The sequence below is a fragment of the Zootoca vivipara genome, chromosome 8, assembly GCF_963506605.1.
Source record: "Zootoca vivipara chromosome 8, rZooViv1.1, whole genome shotgun sequence".
Classification (NCBI taxonomy): Eukaryota; Metazoa; Chordata; class Lepidosauria; order Squamata; family Lacertidae; genus Zootoca; species Zootoca vivipara.
This window is the reverse complement of record NC_083283.1, coordinates 9,035,340-9,060,751: the sequence shown is the minus strand read 5'-3', so window position 1 is coordinate 9,060,751 and position 25,412 is coordinate 9,035,340. Positions and strand designations below refer to the sequence as shown.

General features: G+C 44.5%; 1 protein-coding gene across 8 annotated transcripts in view; it reads right to left on the bottom strand.

The window, feature by feature from the left end:
• Positions 1-9,340: 9,340 nt before the first annotated feature.
• ZFAT (zinc finger and AT-hook domain containing) overlaps positions 9,341-25,412 on the bottom strand; it is a 110,923-nt gene continuing 94,851 nt past the window's right edge. For 7 of the 8 annotated variants that reach the window (XM_060277597.1, XM_060277598.1, XM_060277594.1 and 4 more), the window contains one exon: positions 9,341-17,866. In XM_060277597.1, coding sequence (XP_060133580.1) covers positions 17,624-17,866 — 243 coding nt within the window. In that variant the 3' untranslated portion in view covers positions 9,341-17,623. The remainder of the gene's footprint in view (positions 17,867-25,412) is intronic. The other variant, XM_035124522.2, reaches the window with a different exon arrangement.

Below are 25,412 nucleotides of genomic sequence, written 5' to 3'. Positions count from 1 at the left end.
TCTTACCCTATGGGAAAGCCCCAGGTGGGCAGCTGACATATCGTGGGCAACAAATAGGACAGCATTGATTTTGAAATTTATGCAGCTTTTCTAGCAGAAAATTGTTTTAAATGGTGAAGAGCCCCTGGAACACTGTGGCTGTGTGCAGGATTCCTATTACAGTCCAGCGATTTTTTTTTTTTTTGAAATGTGAAGGATATCTACTGAGTTCCCAGAAGGAGAGAGAGAGTATTTTGAACAGGCACTGGTGCAAGGAAGGAAATGAAGAAGGTGGAAGGAGCGGGGAGGTAAAACGATGGGATTTGATCCCGCAAAGTAGAGGGGGCACTGACATGGATGGCTTTAGGCAAACTCAGAGAAGAGGAGGAGGAGGAGGAGGAGGAGGAGGAGGAGGAGGAGGAGGAGGAGGAGGAGTTTGGATTTGATATCTCACTTTATCACTACCCTAAGGAGTCTCAAAGCAGCTAACAATCTCCTTTTCCCCTTCCCTTCCCACTCTGTGAGGTGAGTGAGGTTGAGAGACTTCAGAGAAGTGTGACTAGGAGTTAAAAGGGTGGGAGAGGCAGTGCCTATCTTGTCTGACAGAGAGCCTTTTCTGTGGTGGCCCCTTCACTGGAACAACTGCCATGGGAACAGACAGTAAATGATGACTCCAGGCAGGATTGGGGAGGTCTGTGGCATGCTGAAGTGTAATTGTGGGGAAAACAGCAAGGGGCAGGTAACAGTGAACTCTCATTTTGAATGTTCACTTCATCCTATGTATAAGCAAGTAGAAAAGATTGAGGCTACTACAGCTCAAAGCCTCCTTTCCAGCATGCTTACATTTCTGGTGTGAGAGTGTCTTTCTGGAGTAGACAAAATCTTGTATTCCTTCCTTCTTTTCTAGCTAACATGCCTTATATATAGCAAATCTTTCTTTTATACACATCATTTAAATCCACGTGTATTTTCCCATCAGCGTTTCCCTCCTAAGCCGCAATGCCATCTTCTCCAATTTAAGATGAGTGCTGATAACATCTGACCCCCCTCCCATTCCCATTTCCCCGCTTTGATCCTCTGCTCTGAAAAGTCAATCTTTTCATAAGTTTGATGAATAGGATATTTTTCATCTGTGGACATCAAAGGATTTCATTAGCCTTTATTGATTTAAGCCCCACATCTCCCCTTTGAAGGAAGTAGATTTTGTTACACCTGTTTTTCTTTTTTAAAAATAAAAAGATTGGGGGGGGGACTCAGAGTAAATGCACAGTCAATGATTTTAGGGAGAGATCCCCCGTGCTTTGAATACCAAAAACCTTGTGGTATATGCACCCATAGTTTGAAGCTACTTTCACTGGACATCGAGGTGAAATTTTAACATCCAAACCAGGCAAACGTTAACATTTATTTTGACATCATTGCCTCACTGGTAGCCTTTGTTTCCATGTGCTAAGCTGTGTTTATACACAGGACACAATCAAACTATGGAATGGATGCAGCAACGGCCGCCAACTTGGATTGCTTTAAAAGGGGACTGGACAAATTCATGGACGAAAAAGGGCTATCAGCAGCCACGAACCCTGATGGCTACATTTTCCTCCCCCTGCCATAGTGTCAAGCATGGAGAGTCCTCCCCCTCCCTTCGGTAACTACACAGATAAGAATTAACAAGCAGTTGATAGTTTTATAGTCTTTAGCCTAGCAAATATATTTTGTATGCATTACTGGGCCGGAGAACTTGCATTGCAAAATTCAGAAAAGTGCACATTTTGGAGAATTTCTTTCAGTTTGGGTATCATACTGGAAAATATAATTTTTTTAAAAAAGGTAAAGGTAAAGGGACCCCTGACCGTAAGGTCCAGTCATGACTGACTCTGGGGTTGCGGCGCTCATCTCGCGTTATTGGCCGAGGGAGTTGGCGTACAGCTTCCACGTCATGTGGCCAGCATGACAAAGCCTCTCCTGGCGAACAAGAGTGAATGGAATCAAATTCCTCCTCCATCCCTAACTGCAAGGGATAGTGGCAGTTGAGCTTTTTTAAAATCACCACCGGCTGCCCACGGCATGGAGACAGTTGCAAATGGGAGAAAGTAAAGAAGCAATGATCATTAAAATGAGAATCGAAAGAATCTCCAAGTCAGCTCTTGGTTATTTTATGCAGTGCTGTAAGTGATGAAACGGCAAGGCAGAAAAGCTATTTTAATTTGTATGATCCATCAAAATATTTGGGGACTAGTCTTGTTTAAGGACCCTGGACTGAATTGTTTCTAAGACGCAGCATTCTGGCAAGCATATATGCTGTGACCTACTAGTCCTTTGAGGATATCCACCATCTTACAGGTGTATGATCAATGTTCATCCCATGTTCCTCCTTGTTTTGCTGAAGCTTATGCTGATCTAAGGGAGTATTAATGAGCTAGAACTTCTGGTTTCCCCTCTATGCTCTCTTTGTTCTCAGCCCTGAACTAGAGAGAGGTCTAATCCTCTATTGATTGGGGGTGATGTAAACGACACATTTCAATTTACCTGATCGATCGTGGCAGCTGTGGGGAGTCAGAGGCTTCTGAAATAGGTATTTCTCTACAATCAGCTTGTAAATATATCTTTCATTCATGACATGTGCTTTTAAAATGTAGAGATCAAATTTATGGCCCCTTGAAGTATCAAGGTATCTTAGCCGGTCACATGCTTAATGTGAGGCAGCTGTGTGATCCAGCTCAAGAAACAAAAACAAAAAAATAATACAGACTTAAGATGCATTTATAGAGGCAGATAATGCCCAGAACCAACCACCAATAACTCCATCCTATTTCACACTGGTCAGACTGCAAGAGGGTAGGGATGGGTGACAAATAAGATTATATTTGCATTTTAATGAGAACCTACCTGATTTGCACTTCTCAAACCAATCTGTGGTTTAAAACAGAGCTATCCTTCAGAATGCACATTTCTCTGAATTTTGAAATGCAGTCCTCCAATGTGTACAAAAATGCATATATTACTGAAAATAATATACAAAAATATTAGGGGAAATTGCTTGCAAAAAAATGTCAAGAGTGAATTACACCCCCCCAAATGTATATATTGGGAGAAATTTGCACTAAAATGCTAACATTTTCACAAATCTTTTCTAAACATATAAATAAATCACAAATTGCTCTGGAAACATGGAGAACGGATTGGGGAAAAATGAGAAACTGAAAAGATCAATGGGGTGGCTCAACTCCTCTATGAGGAAAGGTTGCAGCTTTGGAAAGTAATTAATTTAGACAAAAAGCAAGTAAGAGGAAACTTGATAGAAATTTATAAAATTCTGCATAGTATGCAGAAAGTGGATAGAAAAAGCCCCCCCCCCCTGTTCTAAGACTCAAACTCTGGGTTGTCTAATGAAGCCGAATGTTGGAAGGCTCAGAATAAATAAAACAAATCACTTTTTCATGCAGTGCATAGTTTTACAAATCACTTGGGAAGACAGGCGAACTAATGCCAGGGTACTGGAAGAAGCAAAGATCACCAGCATCAAAGCAATGATTCTTCAACTTCAACTTCATTGGACTGGTCATGTTGTTCACATGCCTGATTATCATCTTCCAAAGCAACTACTCTGTTCCGGACTTAAAAATGGAAAGCGTGATGCTGGTGGTCAACAAAAGAGGTTTAAAGACTCTCTCAAGGCAAATCTTTAAAAAATGTAGTATAAACACTGACAGCTGGGAAACACTGTCCTGTGAGTGCTCCAACTGGAGAACAGCCTTTACCCAAGGTGTCATGGGCTTTGAAGACACTCAAACTCAGGACATAAGGTAGAAACGTGCTAAGAGGAAGGCACGCTTGGCAAATCCACACCGTGATCAACTCATGCCCGGAAACCTATGTTCTCACTCTGGAAGGATGTGTGGATCCAGAATTAACCTCCACAGTCACTTACGGACTCATTGTTAAAACTGTGTTTATGGAAGACAATCTTACTCAGCTACGAGTGATCGCCAAAAAGAAGACATGCAGGATATATTCTGCACAGGTGTATTGGCGGGCAGCATTTGTTTTCTGAAACGCAGGGCAGTGTCTGGAGCCTAGACTGCCATCTTGATAACACAGCATGCAAGTCGTAATTAGCTGGAAGATTTATTGGAAAACAAACAATTAGCCTCTGATGCTCTAGCCGAGTGAGTGTCTGTGTCTTTCAATTCAGTTGACCCTGCTAAGGAATGTTTCCAGCTTCTGCAGAATATCCTGAAGCTATGACCCTTACGTTTCTGGTTTTGTTTTCTGCCTAATACCTTTCCCATTCGTCTACTCCTGGGGCTCATGGGGTTAACTGCCTCCTCTTCCGGTGAGGAAATGATCCCCCTCCTGCCTTCTGATCCTGCCTGTGCTTCTTGAGAGTGTTGGCTTCTCTCCACCCCAACCTCTGCTAATGGCTTATCTACATTCCTTTCAGTGTCAAGAAGGGAGGGAGTTGACAGCTGACTGCTTCCAGCTGTCTTGAGAGAAATGCAAGCCTCTCTGTTGTGGCTACCTTCTAACTCATGCTGGACTTCTCTACTTTGGGCAGACGTGCTCATGAGAGGCAGGCCTTTTACTCAACGCTGAAGTCATAACTCTCTCTCTTGCTACACAGTCTTTCAACACCAGCTCAACTATCTTCCTCGCATGCCTTCTTTGCAAAGCTTCACACCCAAGTTTCTCCAGGTGTATTGAATTGTTGGTACACTCAGCGCACCAGGAGGGGGAGATGCTCTAAAGCAGGCATCCCCAAACTGCGGCCCTCCAGATGTTTTGGCCTACAACTCCCATGATCCCTAGCTAAGAGGACCAGTGGTCAGGGATGATGGGAATTGTAGTCCAAAACATCTGGAGGGCCGAAGTTTGGGGATGCCTACTCTAAAGCTTATCAATCAGCAGCAAAAAGAATTTCTGGTCTGTCTCTTAGATCAGTAGCCCCGGATAGATAATGGAAAACTAGCCCCTTGCTAGAAATCATAATCAGAGTCTGGGTCAAGCAGGGAAGGCAGCCGGATGACTATTCATGTAGAAAACAGAAGGTTGCTAGCTCTCGGAGGAACGGGCAGCTCTTTTACTCAGGAGCTCCTTGAACATTATTTATGGGGATGTGGAATGTTAATATATCCATACATCTAACACATTGTACATTATACATCTGGGCTGTCTTAACTTTCTCGTGGAGTTGGGAGTTTTTTTTGGGGGGGGGCTTGAGCTTCAATGGTTCTGCTCCTACCTCCAGGGAAGTTTCCAGAAAGTAGTCATGAAAAGTTTGCGTTCAGCCCCATGGGAGTTGCCTGGTGTTGTCCTGCAGGTTTCCATATTGCCCCCCACGCTATGTTACCCCCCCATCTCTCTGTCCCAGCTGACTCCAGAGAGGCAGAGGATGTGTTAGCCAATGTGCTTGGAGGTGGCGATAGGTTAGATGTTGACCATATAGAGGAGGGTGAAAGGTTGTTTTCTGCTGCTCCAAAGAAGCGGACATGGAGCAATGGATTCAAACTACAAGAAAGAAGATTCCACCTAAACATTAGGAAGAACTTCCTGACAGTAAGAGCTGTTCGACAGTGGAATTTGCTGCCAAGAAGTGTGGTGGAGTCTCCTTCTTTGGAGGTCTTTAAGCAGAGGCTTGACAGGCATATGTCAAGAATGCTTTGATGGTGTTTCCTGCTTGGCAGGGGGTTGGACTGGATGGCCCTTGTGGTCTCTTCCAACTCTGTGATTCTATGAAGCCTCGGGAGATTTGGAGTGATGCGTCATCAATATGCAGATGACCTCCAACTCCATCTCTCTGTCTCAGCTGACTCCAGAGAGGCAGCGGATGTGTTAGCCAATGTGCTTGGAGGTGGCGATAGGTTAGATGTTGACCAATAAACTGAAGCTGAATCTTGGTGTGATGCGTCCCAGGTTCTCATGTCTGGAAGTGAGTAAAGAGACAGTTCTGTTTGGGTTGCACCTCCACCCCAGTAAGAGCAGGTCCACAGCTTGGGGGGTGCTCCTGGTTTCAACACCGTCACTCGAGGCTCAGGGGACTTGGGTGGCAAGGAGTGCCATTTTCAAGCTCTGGGCGGTTTGCCAGCCACAACCCCCTTTTGGACAGAAATGACTCGGCCACTGTACTCTTTGTTCTGGTAACTTCCAGGTTGGATTGCTGCAATGTGCCCTGCTTGGGGCTTCCCTTGAAGAGGACATGCAAACTCCACTTGGTTCAAAATGCATTGGCCAGATTACTGGCTCAGGTTCCGTTAAGATCTCACATATCTCCTGTGTTAAAAGCAGCTGCGTTGGCTGCCTGTTTGTTCCTGGCTAAACTCAAGATGCTCACCCGAGTGTTTACGACTCAGACCTCAAGCTACAAGAAAGGAGATTGCGACTAAACATCAGGAAGAATGTCCTGGCAGTAAGAGCTGCTGAACAATGGAACGCTCTCCCTCTGGAAGTGGCCGACTCTCCATCCTTGGAGGTTTTGAAGCAGAGGTTGGATGGCCATCTGCCGTGAATGCTTTAGCTGAGATTCCTGCATTGCAGGGGATTGAACCAGATGACCCTTGGGGTCCCCCTTCCAACTCTACAATTCTATGATTCTACCTGAAAGACCTTCTCCATCCCTACAGACCCCCTCGGGAATCATAGAATCATAGAGTTGGAAGAGACCACAAGGGCCATCCAGTCCAACCCCCTGCCAAGCAGGAAACACCATCAAAGCATTCTTGACATATGCCTGTCAAGCCTCTTCTTAAAGACCTCCAAAGAAGGAGACTCCACCACACTCCTTGGCAGCAAATTCCACTGCCGAACAGCTCTTACTGTCAGGAAGTTCTTCCTAATGTTTAGGTGGAGATAAGATTGGCAAAGGAGTATGTTTGTCCTACTGGTTGTTCCACCTCCCTTGGGATGGAGGTGACCCAGGGGAAGAGAGCCTTCTCTGCCGCAGCCCCTCCTTCCCCACAGAGTTGCATCTGGCAACTTCATTCTACAGCTTTTGACAATGCTTAAGATACGACTCTTTGCCCTGGTGTTTGACCCCTGAGGTGCATTTCAGGACCCACCTTATTTCTGCAACTAAATTCTTTTCGGGTGTTTCGAACATTGCGCTTGCAACCCACCCTGGGACCTCAGCTTGTAGGACAGGTAATTAATAATTATCATAATGATAATAACACTCTTAACAACTGAAGTAAAAATGGCTGCTGTCCTGGGTTTTACATCTCTGCTGGTGCTTTCCTAAAATACTTCCCCTCACATGAATCTGCCCACCCACAGAAGACAATGGTTTCTTTGATCACACACATATTTCACAGGTGCTTTCTAGAAGTCTTCGTAGGCAGCTTTGCCTCTGAGGTGTCAACCTTATGAACACCTGATGCTGCTAATTAGTGAGAAAATTAAGAACACTCTAAAATCAGCTGCATTTCTATTTGGGGTACCAGGTTTTTTTGGGGGGGAGGGGGAGGTTAAATTTGTCCATAATTATTTTTAATTTTAATTTCATAGTAAAAAGCACACTGTAGGAGGGTGATCGTATGTGCAATTAACATTTAATGGCTTTTCAATATCTCTCCATCTTATTCAGATCATATTCAGGCTTTTCCTGAATATCGGTATGTTTAATTTTTACGTTTCGCGTCCCAGAATTTGAGATCTTATTAAAAATAAAAAAGCAACAACATTAAATTGATGCCTCAAGTTAATGAAACCATGTACTGCTGCTGTCTTTGTTATTCAATCTGGGCTTGAAGAAGCATGCAAGCATTTCCTATCTGTGGGGGAAAGCCACAGCGACATTATGTTTTTTTTAAAAAAATATTATTTTACAGCTGTTCTTTTAATAATTCATGGCGGGTTGAAGTGACAAGGGAGGGAGAGAGAGCGCACTGCTGTGTGCCTGTGTGTCGACGGATGGCCAACCACGATTTATTCTGCCTGAGTGACAGCGGTGGCTCTGACACCCAGCCTGTATCTTTGACGATCTGCCCACAAGACATTTTGCTGTCCTTTCTTTGTCATTCAGAGGATGAGATTGCAGTGACAAGTGTGACACCACCTGTCATCCTTTCCACCTTCCAATAACAAATGGGCGCCGTGCCCCCCCTGCTCTCTCTCCACCCCCCCCATCCCCAAGACAAGGCTCTTTGCGTTAATGAGATTCCATTATCACATTGTGTGTCCCACCCCCCTCCTCCTCTTGCAGCCTACCTGAAATAACCATTTTGGAAAGGGACCACCTCTGAAAAAAATTCTCTCTGCCAATGCACTGTAAGTTTGCAGCACAATTTTGTCCCTGTGGGATATTCCTGTGTGAGATTCTGCAGTTCTTGCATTTCCAGATGAAACACACAATGCCGGAGTCACTGGTGTGATGTAGGATGGCTTAAGCTTATGCAGTTGGCTGCTGTGGACCTTATAGTGGCACCATGGCATTTCTTCTCTCTGCACTCTTCCCAGAGGCCTCTGGTCACTGCTATGGACACACGACTTGACTGCCTGTCTCCAGGCACTGCAGGTCACGTTTGAAAATGTCTTCGTAACGTAGAGTTGGTCTGCCAACTGGCCTGGTGCCAGGAGCCAGCTCGCTGTAGAGTATGTCCTTGGGGGATCCTGCCATCTTCCATTCTGTGGATGGGACCAAGCCAGCGTAGATGTCGCTGAGACACATGCTGGGAATGTGGGCTTGTGTCAGGCGGCAGAGGAACCAACCCCCAGGAATGGATAAGACAAGGAAAAGTCCTTCCATTTGCCCATTTGCTTTTATTCAATATTTATAGAGGGAGGCTTGCGAATGCAGCCTCTTGGAATAATGGTGTTGTTCTGTGTGCAACCCACTTCTCTTCCACTTCTTCATTCTCATTCTCTCCCTCTCTCTCTCACACACACGGCTGCCACTTAGGGCCATCTATCTCCGAGCCCTTTGCTCTCCTACTTTTAAGGCTTGCCGGGTTCTGGGAGATGGTGGGTCTGGAATGCTTTCCAGTGATAACGTGTCAGCCAGCTGCTCCGGCTCTGCCTCCTTCCCCCCCCTTGTTTCCCAACTTTCCCCCTCATCTTCCTCTGAGCTGTGACCTCGCACAAACCCCTGTTGTAATTCTGAACTGTCGTCGTCTTCTCTGGAAGGGTCAGGCTGGGGAGGCGGTATCCACCATCCCTCCTATGCCCAGTCTGTGACAGCTTGGGACAGAACATTTTTTTAAAAAATTCTGTCCTGCCATTTGAGTTCCACCAAAACCAGCAACCTCTCCATTGATGCTGAACTGGACAAGCGTTATCGGCAAGGTACCTACAGCAATGGCTTGCCTCTCCAAAAGGGTTTGGGGGAATGTGATGCTAATGTCCAATGCCAAGATGAAAGTCTACCAGGCTTGAGTGTTGAGCACGCTGCTTTATGAAGAAGTGTGCATGCACACGAAAGCTCATACCAAAATAAAAACTTAGTTGGTCTTTAAGGTGCTACTGAAGGAATTTTTTAATTTTGCTTTATGGAAGTGAGCCATGGACCATTTACAATTGTCAGGAGTGATGCCTCAACAGCTTCCACATGCACTGTGTCAGGAAGATTTGGGGTATCAATATTGTATTAAAATACGACATCAACAGTAATTTGAAACAATTTATTCCCCTCTCTCCCTTCAGTTATGCTATAAAGTGCCATATAATGATGGTTCTCTAGGTGTTGATAAAAAGAAATGGCACACACCGATACTTTGAAGCATGCAGCCCCTAATTCTCACATGAGGATTTCAAAATCATTTGCTTCCTCACTAAAGCCTCGGCTTATTATGTTCAGAGCCACAGAGATTTCGCTGCTCCTTCTTTCCCTCTTCCTCCAGGTGGACGGAGGCAGGTGACAAAAGTTCACATTCTGTTATGAACAGTCGATTAAAGCCGCCAAGGTTGCTGTTGGCTAGCAAAGAAGATTGTTGCTCTCTGCGCTGGGGGCTTGCAAGCAGAAAGGTCACCCGGCCTCCTGTGTGGCAAGATGAACCTCGCAGAAGTTGCCGTTTCTGCAGAGGGACAGGGGACTGTAATTACTTCTGCAAGCTTGCAAAAGGATTAAACAGACTTTATTGGGTTGGCTCCAGCATGAGCCAGCCATGGCCATTGTTTCATAATAATTAACATGCAGCTTAGAGAAAATAAAGTTGGAAGATTTTTTTTAAAAAAACTTGCATTAAGACAAATATTTCCTTTCAAAATGCCAGTAGTCTTTCATGTCTTATTTTAGCACTTGTCTGCTAGTAAGTGTTTGCACTCGGCCCTATTTTTTTCTGTACAGAAACGAGAAAGTCTTTGTACATTTCCAAGCCTTTAAATGAAATGCTCTATCCAGATGCTATATCTATTGGGTTCAAGAAGAGCACAGCCTCACAGGAGCTTAGATACAAATTGACTTACGGACTTTAGAGACTGGTTGCAGATGGCTCTAAAAAGAAAGAAAGAAGCGCTCCTTATTTTATTTTATTGCATTACATTTAAGCTAAATAATGCAGTCCTTTTTATGTGGGTTGCAATTTAGAATAACTGAGTATGCAAATTAAAAAATGTTAAGGAAAGAAATTGGAATAATTTCCAAGATGCAACTTTTTTTTTTTTTTGGAAAAAAAAGGACTAAATAGATTCATGGAAGAATTTGAAGGACATTACAAAAGGACACCAGGACACAGGCTTTGTAAGCCAAATTCACAGGTTCATTCATTACAAAGGAAGCTGCTTTATGTTCAGTTGGACCATTGATTCATCAAGCTCAGTACTGTCTATACACCAATTGATAGCAGCTCTCCAGTGTTTCAAGCAGAGGAACTACTAGAAGTACTACCTGGGACCTTCTGTATGCAAAGGAGATGCTCTTATCACTGAGCTACACTTTTCCTCTTTATTGGATGATTCCAGGGTCTTCTAGGGTTAGGAGAGAGCACATTCTTATTCACCTTCTCCACACCATTTTAGACACCACTAGCATTCAGAGTCTCAGCTCATCACAAAACACCAGCCCAACAAGAGCCCTTCTGGATTAGACTAAATACCCCTCTAGAGCCTTCATCCTTCTTCTAACAGTAGCCAGCTATCTAACCATGATGTTTCCAGGAAGCCCATAATTCACATATGAAGACAAAAGGCCCTTCTCATTGTTGCACCCCATGAACTAATGGTGTTCAGTGGCACACATGGAGAGTCCAAACGAGCATCTTTGCTAACAACCATTGACAACCTTCTCCTCTTCCGTGAATGTGTCAAATACTCTCTTGAAGCCCTTCAAGTTGGTGGCCATCGTGACACCTTGTGGCAGCAGCTTCTGTAAGTTACCAAACACCATGAAAATAAACGCTTCCTTTTCTGTGTTCAGAATCTCCCACCACTCAATTTCACGGAATGGCCCTGGGCTCTGCTGGTAGGAGAGGAAGAATAACTTCTTTACCCACTTTCCTTGAACCGCACATTTTGTGCACCTATAACGTGTTCTCTTCCTTACTTGCCTTTTTTCGTAAACTGAAAGTCCCAAACGCTATGACTTTTCTTCACAAGGGACTTGGCTCAGCCTATTGATTATTTGGTTGCCCCTTTCTGCCTTGCTGATAAAGGTGTCATCTACATTTGCATGATCAGGCTGCTTTTCTTCTAAATAAAAACACATTTCCTTGATCAATACATGCTCATCCATTCCAGCCTTAGAGAAGAATTTATGGCACCGCAGAAAAAGAAGATAAAAAATGCAACATTTGGGAAATAACTCATCCCTCCATCCCATATTTCTTTTATCCACCCTAAATCTTCCAATGTTCAGCTTCCTTGGATGTCCACGAGTTCTGGTGTTGAGAAAGAAACGTTTTTCTATTCCCTTTCTCTATGACACGCATGATTTCATAAACTGTTATCATGTCTCCTCTTATTCTCATTTTCTCTTAACTAAAAAGTACCAAATGCTGCAACTGTTCTTCATAAGGGAGTCGTTCCACTCCCTTGATCATTTTGGTGACTGTTTTCTGAGCCTTTTCCGACTCCACAACATCCTTTCAGAGGTGAGGCAGCCAGAATGGTACACAGTACTTCAAATGCGGTCCCACCGTAGATTTGGTAAGGGCAGTAAGACATTGGCCATTTTACTTTCCTAATGATTTCTAGTGTGGAAGTTTTTCTACAGCTGCCACACATTTTCATCGAGTTAACTACTCTGACTCAAAGGTCTCACTCGTGGTCCATCATCTCCAAGCCAGACCCCACGAGGGTGTACATGAAATTAATATTTTTGACCTCAACATGCATCACTTTACACACTTTTGCAATGAATTGCATTTGCCATTATATTGCCATTTGTGAAGCCTATGGACGATCAGTCAGTTGAGCACAACTCTTAATCTCAAGGTTATGGGTTTGAACCCCACGTTGGGCAAAAAGGTTCCTGCATTGCAGGGGGTTGGACAAGATGACCCTCATGGTTCCTTCCAACTCTACAATTCTATGATCCTGGGCCTGTTAATCCCTCTTAATCTATTTAAGAGGGTGTGGAGTCTTATATGTGGGATTGCACTGAGGTTATGAAGAACCTTTTGTTGGTTGTTCCCAAAACAGTCTAACACAGATAGCCTGCTCTGGCATCAAACCATGGCAGACGTACTAAACACACAAATAAGGTAGGATGGAAGTTATTAGTAGAAGAGAATGAAGACTAGAAGAAATCTTTGCCAAAAACATACACAGGGGGGGGGGGACCCAAGCCAAATGTTATTACTGCATTCAGAGCAGTCATAAAGGTAACATTTGCACAGACTTGCTGTTTGGCTTCCCTTTTGTAAAATGCATCACATTTAGTCAGGAAAAAACAACAATAATTTCCATCCTCAATCGGCAGGAAGCAGAACTACTGTTATCAGGCTCCAAACAAGCCAAGCCTTAAATTGCGGTAGGTGTGCATGACAGTGATATATTAGAATTTTTCTTTTAAATTACACCTGTCATGGACGGTGGAAGTGCAGAGTCAATTTGAAAATAATTTACTTGGAAATTTGTAAGCGATGCATGGCAAATTAGTTTTCGCATCCCACCCCTGCAGCCAGATATTAACACAGGCAATTGCTTAATTGATTCAGAAAGGTTTCTCTACTAATAGTGTGAATCTTGCTACCGTTTACGACACTGCTCCAAATGCAGTTTTAATGGCAAATGGGCTGTAGACAGAGTAGCTGAAGTTTTGAAAAAAGAGAGAAATGCATTTCACAGCTGTTACTCTTCTTTCCCCCCCGATTACGGCAAAGAATAATCTTTGCAAACGAACAATGAAGTTTAATTGGAAACCACAATACAAATTCATTTTCTTTGGGTCGTGCCTAGATGATAAGGAACAATCCCCATTTACCTCCAATTAATGATGGGGCAAGCATCTTACCTTACGTACTTGCAAATATTCACTTCAGTTCAACCAGGCTTCCATCAGCTAATTGGCATTTGGAACAGCGAGAAATAGTTACCCACCCAATCTTCAAAAGAAAGAATCTCCCCCAAATCACACTCAAACCCCAACACAGTGTACAGTCATACCTTGGTTTAAGTATGCTTCGGTTTGAGTACTTTCAGTTTAAGTACTCCGCGGACCCGTCTGGAACAGATTAATCCACTTTCCATTACTTTCAATGGGAAAGTTAGCTTCAGGTTAAGTACGCTTCAGGTTAAGTACAGACTTCCAAAACCAATTGTGTACCTAAACCGAGGTACCACTGTAGTCTTTTTTTGAATGGTTAAACAAGTGTGATGGGAAAGCCAGATAATTAGCTGGCACAGAAAGTCTTCTAAAATGTTTGCATTTCCTCCAGGCTTTGTGCCTTATGGAATTCCGGCCAGCATATGATTAGGGTTGAAGCAATTGACTAGTACTAGCCCAATTGGATGGCCAACTTATGCCCATTTGCAGTGCCATATCAACCCTTTTACTGTGCGCTGGGTTGCCACACCGGACCGGTCTATGTGGCGATCCATATTCCCAAAGTTTGAAATTCTTGACCCCAAACAGATACTGATCCTATTAAGCTCAAGTGGGCTGGTTCCCGAAGGACAGATGCTTCTGACATCAAGGCTTTCACAGGTCTGCCTAATTGCAAGGAAACACCCTTCAGCCAACTCAAGACTTGGGGGGGGGGAGATTTATTGGGTTGGGAATTTTTTTGTTTTTAGGGGCAGGAAGAACACTTGCTGAATTTGTCTAATTTAAACCCACTGAACAGAACACGATAGACTTGCGTTATTAATATTTTTTTGAAGTTCAGATAAAAAAAGATAATCCCTCCCCAAAATAAATGAGATGCACATGATGAAGTCATGAACCACAATCTGTTAGACATGTTTCAGTCATCTGAAACCATGCTTAACTCTGGGTGAATTTTGGTCACAAGGATTAAGAATGACAAATTCCCTTATTTACAGTCATTCAAGCCATCTGAGCATTACACTCGCGAACATGGCTATTTTTGTACATATTAACAAGAACAATTCCTTAGAGCTCACATATCAAGCTTTTAGTGAAGGGTAGAATTTCAGCGTGTTCAGAAATATAGGAAGGCAATTTCCCAACCTAGAAGTGTTTGTGTATCTGATTCACGAATCACATAGCCATTTACACCCTTAATAAGTCGTGTGCACATACAGAATTTCACAACATAAAAGTGCAGGAACAGGGGGAAATCTTTTACATCTCAGGGTCCAATTACGTATCTTCGTATAAAGCATCCTATTGGAGATAGGATAACTGATTTTAAAAGGTCATTTCTCTGTTTGGTATGCATCCATTGTCTTCTTTATTATTTATTTATTAATTATTATCTATTGGTTTTTCCAAATTACTGCAAATCCATCTGAATTTAATACAATTTCTTAAAAACAATAATCAGGTTTCCCACTCCTGTTACATGCATATTGTCCATCTCTTCCTCCTGTTGCCACATCATCTCTTCTTCCATATCCATTTCTTCCTCGTTTACATCTTGTTGTCTGTTTTGTGTCCATCCATTGCCATGCCATTTAAACCATCGTTACTTTGCGGGATGCGACATAAAACCAAGGATGGAGCCATAGGCAGATGTAGCAGATGGACTTACAGCAGAATTGTGTAGGTTCAACAGAAGCTAATATCCCCCCACATGCAGTTTAGGACATTGCGCTGAATAAACATAAATACAGTGATGGGGATTTTACATTTCCACCTTGTTTGATATTTATTTGAGGAACGGGGCTTTGAGATTACCAAAAAAAAAAGAAAGAAGAGAAAGAGTTCACTCTCGCATACTGGATGACACCCCAAAACAGAGTTTGTGTGAATGACAATACAAAGGATACACTGGTGAAAAAAGGCAAGTAGCTATATAGTTGCTGTATAGTCGGCCCGTTCCTGCACTCTACCCCACAACCTGTCAGGCGGTAGAGGACCCAACCCCCACAGCAGGTTGTCAGGAACGGATAAGACAAGGATAAGTCCTTACCACCTGCTTTTTATTCAATATTTGCAGAGAGGGGCTTGGGAATGCAACCTCTTGGAATAATGGCATTGAGTCTCCATCCATTCCGTCTCTCTCACTTCCTCATGCGTCATCACTACGGGTGCTGAAAAGTGCCCTTTGCCTTTGAGCTCTTTGCTCTCTTACTTTCAATGCTCACCAGGTTCTGGGGGTGGGTGGGTCTGGAATGCTTTCTAAAGACACTGTGTCTGTCCGCTGTCGCCATCCTGGTGCTTCCTACTCCTCCTCCTATTTCCCAGCTTTCCCCCTCATCTGCCTCTGAGTTGTGACCTCCCTCACACCCCTGTTGTAATTCTGAACGGTCTTCTTCCCTGGAAGGATCAGGCTGGGGAGGCGGCGTCCACCATACCTCCTCTGCCCACTTTCTGACGCAACCCAAGGAATTGTCACTCTCACATGTCAGGTGTGAGATACCCAATGAGATGTGACATTGTCCGTGGAGCCCAATGGATAAGTTCTCTGCTGAATGCAATGCCATGCAGTCCAAATCACAACCTGACCACGGGACATGAGATCAGAACACATAGGGCCAAATTAAATCCAATCACCAAGGCCTACTGGGGAAAAAACCACGTGGATAAACTGGCGTAGCCAACACGGTGTCATCTAGAAGTTGTTAAGACTCCATTAGCTCTGGCCAGTGGAGTCTATGGCGAGGGATGATGGGAGTCTTTCTCCAAATTGCACACCCTTTTCTCCACCAAGAGCAGAGTGTTTGAGCCCGCCCTTACAGCAAGAGATGCTTGCATCTCTACTTTAGGTGATTCCTCATAGCGGATATCTATTTTATTATTTAAGGAGACAGAAAAAGAATAGGACTTGCATAGATCACCCGTGTCTAATCAATACAGAAGAGTGATTCGATGCAGCTCAAGGATGCAGAGTTAGTGCTCCTTTTTTGGAGAAAATGCTCAACGTTTGCCAGGATGGGAGAAATAGGATCCCAAAATATCATTCTATCACTGTGGCTTCCACAGATTTTTTTGGCTTGGTATTACTTCTCAGTGCTTCAACATGGCATCCATTGTATATTATGTGAGACATAACCCTGTAGCGAGTGTGTTAATCTAAAAAACTGTGCCCGAGCTATGATTTTTTTAAAATATATATTTCTGAAGTTATTGCTATTGCTTGCAAAAAAAGGAAAGGGGAGACAAGGAAATAATGCTTCACGGATAGATAGAAAAAAGGAAAGAAATCCACTATATATCTCCAATATACGTGACCAAAATATGTCACAACCATAAAACACTTGCATTTCAGCAGGGACTGGGCATCTGAAAGACCCTTAGAGGTGGGAGCTTTTCACTTGCATATCAGATTAGATCCCTTCCAAATAAAAACGTGCCATGCCAGGGAGGTGCTCACCGGCACAGAGTCCTGGTTTAAAAGATAGATAAAAGAGAACACATTTCTTCAGGTAATGATCTCAGGTCTTCAACAATTCACAGTGACAAAGCAAGGAAAGCTCTCTTTAGGGAGGTTAAAATGCTGAACACCATTTAGAAAAAACCGTTTAAAAAGGAGCACTGAAGAACAGCTGGCTCTGATTGACACCACCACATTTTCTGCATGTTGAGTGAACCCAACCCAATGGAGCCTGTTCTTCTGAATAGCTTCACTGCAGGGCCTGTTGCTTGGCAAGTCTTAAAATTTGAACTTTCTGGGCAGTTGCTAACATTGTCCTTTTCGGTCTACAGTCTTCTTAAAGTGCATAACACGCAAGCATTTTAGCGTTCATCAAGTGCTGTCCACTGCCATTGCCTCCTCTTGCTATTTTTTCTTCTTTTTTTTGGTTCACCTTTTGCTCTAGGAAAAGTATCTTTTATCCCAAAAGGTAGTGGTCATGACCATCCATCTGCATGGACCTGTTTGCTGTGACTTCAGGCATTCCTTACGAGCGGGAGAGTAGCGCCATGTGAAAGGAAGCTGCGCATGGCTCAGTATGTACCAAAACATTTACTGGCAAAAAGATGAAGCCACCAGTTCAGTCAACAACCACGAGCACCACCTGCCAAAGACTAAACACATGATTGAGTAGCAGCTGCGGGAGGTTCTGTTCTTGCCCAACATTAAATATACATTGGAAAACAAAGCATGTAGCAATTTGGCGGTACCAGAAGGCTGATCTCCCTTGGGAGTTTTATCTAGATTTTCTGTCCAGGCTGCTCCTGCTCCTCCACCTGCTCCTCCACAGGCTGCATGTCTTGCACATACACAATAAGTTCAGAGGCCTCTCCCCCCTGGGTGTAGACAGTCACCGTCCCGATCCCTTCCACCTCATCGGAGGAGACCACCAAATGGTGCTGCTCGCCCAGCTCGACGGAAGCTTGCTGCAACGTTTCCTGAATCATCACCGTGTGGTTGGCTGACTGCTCCTCTTCCGTCACCTGCGAGAAAACGGGAGAAGGTTACAAAGGGTTTCTTTGGATGGCGGGGCTGAAATGTTGCTAAAATGAGAGCAAGGAAACCTAGGTGCGAATAAACGACCCAGCCCCGTATTTCATAAATTATTGGTGCTAAAGGAGATTGCAGTATTTGCTTCAGTTAAATAACAGATGAGCTCGTACAGCTAATGGCCCACTAGGGAAGGGATGTGGGTCAGTGGTAGAGCCCTGCTTTGCATGCAAAAAGTCGCAGGAATACTGAACTACTGAAAGACCTAACGGATGTGCATTCATAACCAAAACTTAAGGGTTTCACCGCATGTACAGGCGTTTCATCACTGGCAGGGGGACAGCAGAGCCGAGGCGATGACAGAGGAGTTTGGTTTCCTTATGCACTTTCCCTTTGCTGAATTGTAGCCCATGAGTTTAAGCAGTTGGTAGCCAATCTGTGCCACAAGGGGAATAAAGGCACATCAGCACATTGATAACCACTCAATGGACTAGAAGCAATTCCATACAAAGGAGATGCCTCTGAGCAACAGCGTAGATTAGCCCAGCACCATGGGTCACTTGCCAGAAGGACTGGTCACCATTATTGTCAATTTTTAATCCCACCCACCCAAGGGCCATATTATCCTCAGAAGGACCCCAAGAAAGACTGAAGGAGAGGACATGTCTGATCCAAAGTAGCCTAATGAGGTTCATGGCTGAGCAAGGATCTGAAACAAGGTCACCAGCACATTACTGCATCATCTGGAGAAATAAGTACAATTCCAGTAAGACATTCATGCTGAAGGGAGTGTGTTTTAATAATCACACCCCAACACCTGACACCTTCAGTCCCAGCAAATATTTATTCAGAGTGGTGGGCGCTAAGATGGTCGGCCTTGCAATGGTTATCTTTGCTGTGAGCCACTGTAGGGGGAGAGCAGAGCATGCAATTGATGCAGAGGTTGGTCACCACCATTTCTTCTGTTGGAACTCTTTCTCTGTCCACCTCCTTCCATGGGGCAAGATGGAGGTGGTCTCCCAGAACAATGGCTACTTTCCCAAGGGGAGCAAAAATGAACATTTAATCTACAGCACACAGGTTCAAACACGAAACAAACTCCCTGGGTGTAAAAAAAAAAGGGGGGGGACAATTTTCTCCCAACTGACGATTTTGGATTAAAAACAAGTAACTCAGAACATCTGAGCCCACTTTACTGTGGATTTTCATTCACAGATCTGCAATTGCCAATGCACAGTCTTTTTAAAACAGAACGTTGCGGGAAGGGATCAACTCTCCCCCAAATACAACTTGCAGAGTACCTGCAAACTATATCCACTTAATGCCCGTCAGGACAGCAATGGAAATATCAGATGGCCCAAGGCTCCCTTCATTTGCAGCAAGTATGCTCTCTGAAATAATAATGGTAATAGCAATGAAGCATGAGCATGGGGGAGGCGTAAAACAAAAAGAAAGGGAGCCATCATCATTATTATTTTTCTGGAGGAAAGAAAAAAATGCAATTGCATTGTGCCAAAAGGTTTGTTATATGACACAGCTGTGCTCAACAGAAGGACATTTTATGTGTACATTGATCAGTATATGCCAAGCTGGCTGCGCCATTTAATTGATTTAGGCTGGCTTCTTCTTTTGTTTGGAGAATGAATATCTTTTATTCAGGTTTCGTTTCTGTTTAACTTCATCTGAAGGAGGAAAGACGACAACGACAACACAGGAGTTGGAGCTCTAGTGAAAAAGCCCGACACAACACCTCGCAGTGACAGGCGGCAACCGGTAAGCCATGCAGGCAAAGACACTCTATTGAAAACAACCACCCTTTACTCTCCCTTTGGAGCCCCTGTTTCTAATAAGACTGTGAAGCAGCACAGAACTGGGAACTAGCTGGACCACCGGGGGGGGGGAGAGGAAAGGCACGCGGTAGCCCAAGGTGGCGCTGTGGGTAAAACCACAGAGTCTAGGGCTTGCTGATCAAAAGGTCGGCGGTTCGAATCCCTGCAACGGGGTGAGCTCCTGTTGTTCGGTCCCAGCTCCTGCCCACCTAGCAGTTTGAAAGCACATCAAAGTGCAAGTAGATAAATAGGGACTGCTCCGGCGGGAAGGTAAACGGCGTTTCCGTGCGCTGCTCTGGTTCGCCAGAAGCAGCTTTGTCATGCTGGCCACATGACCCGGTAGCTGTCTGCGGACAAACGCCGGCTCCCTCAGCCTATAGAGCGAGATGAGCGTCGCAACCCCAGAGTCGGACACAACTGGACCCTTTACCTAGCCCAAGTAAATAAAGATCATTGGGAGAAGCTTTGTGACAGGGCCAAGCTTAGCAGTCTCACTCAACTACATTTCATCATCATCATCATCATTATTGTTGTTGTTGCTGTTGTTGTTGTTGAATTCTGTTGGTGCTGCTTTCCTGATGCATCATGGATAAAACTAGCTTGTTGTGCTGCCTCAACCCAGTCTTGTGCCTCCAAACAAAGGGGGAACAGAGTTCCTGTTTTTCACTTACTGCTTGTGGGAAGGGGAATAATAGAACCACAGAATTGTAGGGTTGGGAGGAATCACAATTGCCATCTAGTCCAACTCCCTGCATTGCAGGAATCTTCTGCCCAACGTGGAGCTCGAACCCACGGCCCTGAGAACAAGGGTCTCACGCTTTACCGACTGAGAAGAAGAGTTTTGGATTTGATATCCCACTTTATCACTACCCTAAGGAGTCTCAAAGTGGCTAACATTCTCCTTTCCCTTCCTCCCCTACAACAAACACCCTGTGAGGTGAATGAGGCTGAGAGACTTCAGAGAAGTGTGACTAGCCCAAGTTCACCCAGCAGCTGCATGTGGAGGAGCGGAGACACGAACCCGGTTCACCAGATTACAAGTCTACCACTCTTAACCACTACACCACACTGGCATGAGCATGAGCTTGGGTTCAAATGAACAGCAAGTCACGCTCTGGCTTATTTTTTGGCATGGCGGCAGCGGGGAACTTCAGGAACTTCTGAGCAGCATGCCTGAACTCGTTGGCCCTAAACCATCCTTTGTTTTAAGCTGTATTTTAACACGAAGTGCAGACATTAACAAGCATGTGAGGATAGTAAAGATAACCAGAATGTACCCATAGGATTGCCATGTGTCCTCTTTTTCCAGGACACATCCTCTTTTTCATGATGAGTGTAAGGGGCAAAACGTACAGAGAGCCCCCTCCCATCCTGAGGAGCAGCTCCTCCACCAGCAGTAGTGCCAGCGGGGAGGGGGAAGAGTCAAGTGAGGAAAGAGAAAGGAGGAGACGGGGCTCTGGCAGCATAGGAGAGCCCCTGCTACACGTGGGAGAGGAAGATAGCGAGGGGGAAAAGGGGGAGAAGGAAAACAGGGAAAGGAGGCCCTTTTCCCCTCTGGTTCCGGAATTACGCAGGAGAAAACGCGGAAGGCGATTTGGCGTGCCCAGACTCTTATGCTGGAAGAAAACGCGGAGCGCGCCATTCCAGGGTTCTGGTTCGGACTAGAAGGATGTATCCTGTATAGCTCTATCACTGTAAATAGACTGCACATAATAAAAGCATGAAAAGGCAAGAACGTACAGAGTCGTTACTCTAGAGTAGTCACAACGCACATCCTGTGACAATGAGAGTCGTCATAGAGATCCATAGTCAAAAGTTGGCAAATGTGTCATCTCTAGAATGTGGCAACTCTAGAAGGTGCAACTGGCAGCAGGTTTTCCTGGCGCACCACTTGTAAGGAAAGTTGGGAGAGAAGTGTGTGTGTGTGCAGGGGGAGAAAACCAGAGGATCAATGGGTCAATCAGAGGATCTCAGCGGGCTTCACGGAGTCTGTCAGCTGCCTACCAAGGTATTGGGCTATCTAAGGCAAGCATTAAGAACTGCACAGATTACACATATATAACAATTTATACTGCTGGATCTAGACAGGTAGCCAAATGAAAACATATATGGCCATTGAAATAGGTACGCAAAACCTCTCTTTCACTGCTGTGTTTGGATCCAAAGAGATTTGTCACTGGTGATGGAATTTCAACGTCTTTTCAGATGGCGGGGGGGGGGGCTGTTTAGTTTCCCAGGTGGTATCACAAAACAGGTTTGCAAACACCACACACATTACTCCTAAGGCAACAAGCCTCACTGCCCAGCATTCACCAAGACCTGCAAGCAAGTATATTGTAGCCTGAATGGGATTCGAAATTGGCTTTGTTTACGTTGAGAGCCGCACATAATTTTAAATGCATCTGAGATGCGCAAATAAATAACAAGGAGAGGAAGATAAATAAAAATGCCGCTGACGCGAAAGTGAAATGAAACTAGAATCTCATTTGGCGCAAGGGCGACAAACGGAATGCTTATTCAATTTTATATTCTCCTGAAATGAAAATGGCCAATAAAGAAAGTTAACAGCCTCCCTACCTGCCTTTACCCAGATGTTTTTCATTGGTTTTGTCATTCCAGGAAAAATGATTAACTGCTTTCACTTGTGGCGCTCCTTGTTCGTTCTCTCTCTCTCTCTCTCTCTGGTGGACATCTATCTATAATCCTCTTAGCGTGACAAATTGCTGTATTTCTCAGGTTGGCACACTTCATGTCAGCTCAGCATTTACATGCCCTCTGCTTAGGTCCTATTGGATTGATCCACTGGGGGCCATCTCTCCCAAAATGCTCTTTTTTCCCCTTTATCCCTCTAATAAGGGAGTCAATGAGATAACAGCAGCTACCAAGCCAAAAGGAGATGCCCTTCCATTTTTTTTCTTCTGGCAGCACCTACATTCTTTTCCATTGCTACCTGAAGCATCCTCCTTGCTTCCTGGCAAGAGCTTTATGCCCAATCTATTTGTGTGTGACCACGCGCACATGTGGTGCCGGGTACCTGGAAGTGGTACCCAGAAATGGGGAGCACCCTGGAGATCCCTTCTGGCTTGCAAGCAGTCCCACCCCAGAGCCCAAAGAGAACCTCAAAAGGGCAGTTTCTGCATGTGCTTTAGGGGGGAGTGAGGGGCACGTGAGGCTCATCCACCTGGGAAGGTAGCCCGTCTAGGAGAAGGAAAACTCTGATCCTAAAACTCCACTGCTTTGCAGGATATCTTCAGGAGAAGAAAAGGCTAAGGAGTAAACCCTACACAAATCCGGAGTGGAGTCCCTAAGGTGGTTGGATGGCGCCTGGTATGCCTTCTTCCAGCAACTCCTGCAGCCAAGCTGCTGCCAAATGTCTTGCTCTGCTTTCCTTTGAGCCACATCAGCAAGGTCGAGAGGGGGACCTCCATACACACTGCCGAGGCTTGCACCCCGGGGGAGGTCACTTGGGTGTTGCAAATGCAGTAGATTGACTTCACCCCTGGAGTCACACTCCATTGTCTCTCAAGAAAGATGAATGCCAACAACTTTCAATCTTAGTTACAGGTAGGTAGCCGTGTTGGTCTGACGTAGTCGAAATAAAAAATAAAAAAAATTGTTCCAGTAGCACCTCAGAGACCAACTAAGTTTGTCATTGGTATGAGCTTTTGTGTGCATGCACATGAAAGCTCATACCAATGACAAACTTAGTTGGTCTCTAGGGTATCTAATATGTCAAGATCAAGCATTGTTAAGAATGATTTTACAATATGACACCTGAATGAAGCAGTCTCCTGTCTTTTGTGTTACATTTATGAAAGTTATTTAATAGTGGAACCTGGACACCATTTCTTTGGTTTCTTACACATAGCCCCTTACTACTAGATGTACCTGCTCACGTTTCAACAACGTATTTCAGGAAGCCGAGGATCAAGCAACAAAGAATAGTTGGGGCATTTATTTCGCTCAACTTAATTGAGATTCTGCAAGGCTAGCCAATGAATTGTTCAAGTCCTCAGCTAGTTTGGTTCTCTCGCGCTGCCAAAGCGATTCCCCAAGTCATCACTTCTCCTGAGCAGGGACACCCTGGGGGACGCGGTGGAATAGAAAGGAGACTACAAGGAAGAGGTGAGGAGTGGGAAGGAGCAGAAGCAGCCATGCAATTTTTGCAAATGGTTCTGGCCCACTTGAAACCCTGTACCATTGTTACTCAGTTCTTAAAATGTAAAAGGTAAAGGACTCCTGGATGGTTAAATTCGACTATGGGGTGCGGCACTCATCTCGCTTCAGGCTGAGGGAGCCAGCCTTTGTACGCAAACAACTTTTCTGGGTCACGTGGCCAGCATGACTAAACTGCTTCTGGCGCAACGGGACACCATGACGAGTGCCAGAGCATATGGAAATGCCGTTTACCTTCCTGCCGCAGTAGTACCCATTTATCTACTTGCACAGGTGTGTTTTCGAACTACTAGGCTGACAGTGTGAGGTAGGCCAGTCACCCCATCTCCATGAACAGGGGAGCCTCGTGCTGCTTGCAGTGGCTGCTGGAACTGGTGCCCCCAGCCAACACAAGCAATATACAATGAGCACCCCCAAAGGCGAGGGAGAATAGGTGGAAGATCATGCCAAGAGTATTTAGAGTATAGTCATTTTCATCTGTCACAGAAGCAATGCTAGTTGTTGCTCAGCAGTTGGACTGTAGGCCTAGCTTTGCTGAAACCAAAGGGGCTGGGGGGGGGGCATCACACTACTCCATAGCTCTGAGGTGCAACAGGATTATGGCTCAGGCCTTTCAGCAATCCTTGAGCTTTATACTAGTCTAGCTTCTCAACATTTGATAAGGACTCACTGGAATATGATTCCCCCCACTCTTGATCTTCTGCATATATAAATATATTTGCTTTATCATATGCTTCTATCCCCCCACTTTTTTACACAAAAAATGATTAGCATAACGCCACCAACACAAAGATTCAAAATAAAAGCTGCAAAGGAAATCATTCGGCAATTAACACAAGAATTTATCTCACAGGGTGTCTACACAGAATAAAAGCTAACAATATATAAAAAGGACTCAATGCCTTATGCAAGTATCTGAAAACATACAATTTTATTGAAATGTGTTTTTATGAGCAAACCACGATATTAAGGTTATTTATGAATAATGAAAGTCCTCATTATAAAAAAGGGGTGAGAAGGAAGCCTCATACTACCATTAGAAAGCTATTTTTTTTTCTTCCCGACTCCAACAAAATCCTACAGATCAAATAAGTCCCCAGCAGAACCTCTGCAACCCCACTGCCTCCAATAGCTTGCAGATTGCTACCTCATTACAGGATGACACTCAGAAGTGGAATAGAATGCAGGTCAGTTTTCTCAACTCTCTTGCCTAGAGGCCAACTTAAACAGCCACTTTTGCCACAATGTGGGAACCTATCTCTGGAAGAAATGTAGCTACTCTGAACCAAGCAAGCCAGGAGGCAAATGGCACATGGTTTCATGAGACTGCAACCACCTCAGTATTCTTGTGGGGGGTTGCAAGTTTGAGAGTGCGGCCCCTGTGTCAAAATCACTCCTATTCGTAGAATGCCCAAATGTGTGGGGGAGAATGATGCTCCAAGCTTTCCCCCACCTGCAACATGCAAGGACTTTGAATGTAGCGAATGAGAAAGGGAAGAAGTTTCCAAGATCAGCGATGCCTCCAACCTTTCAC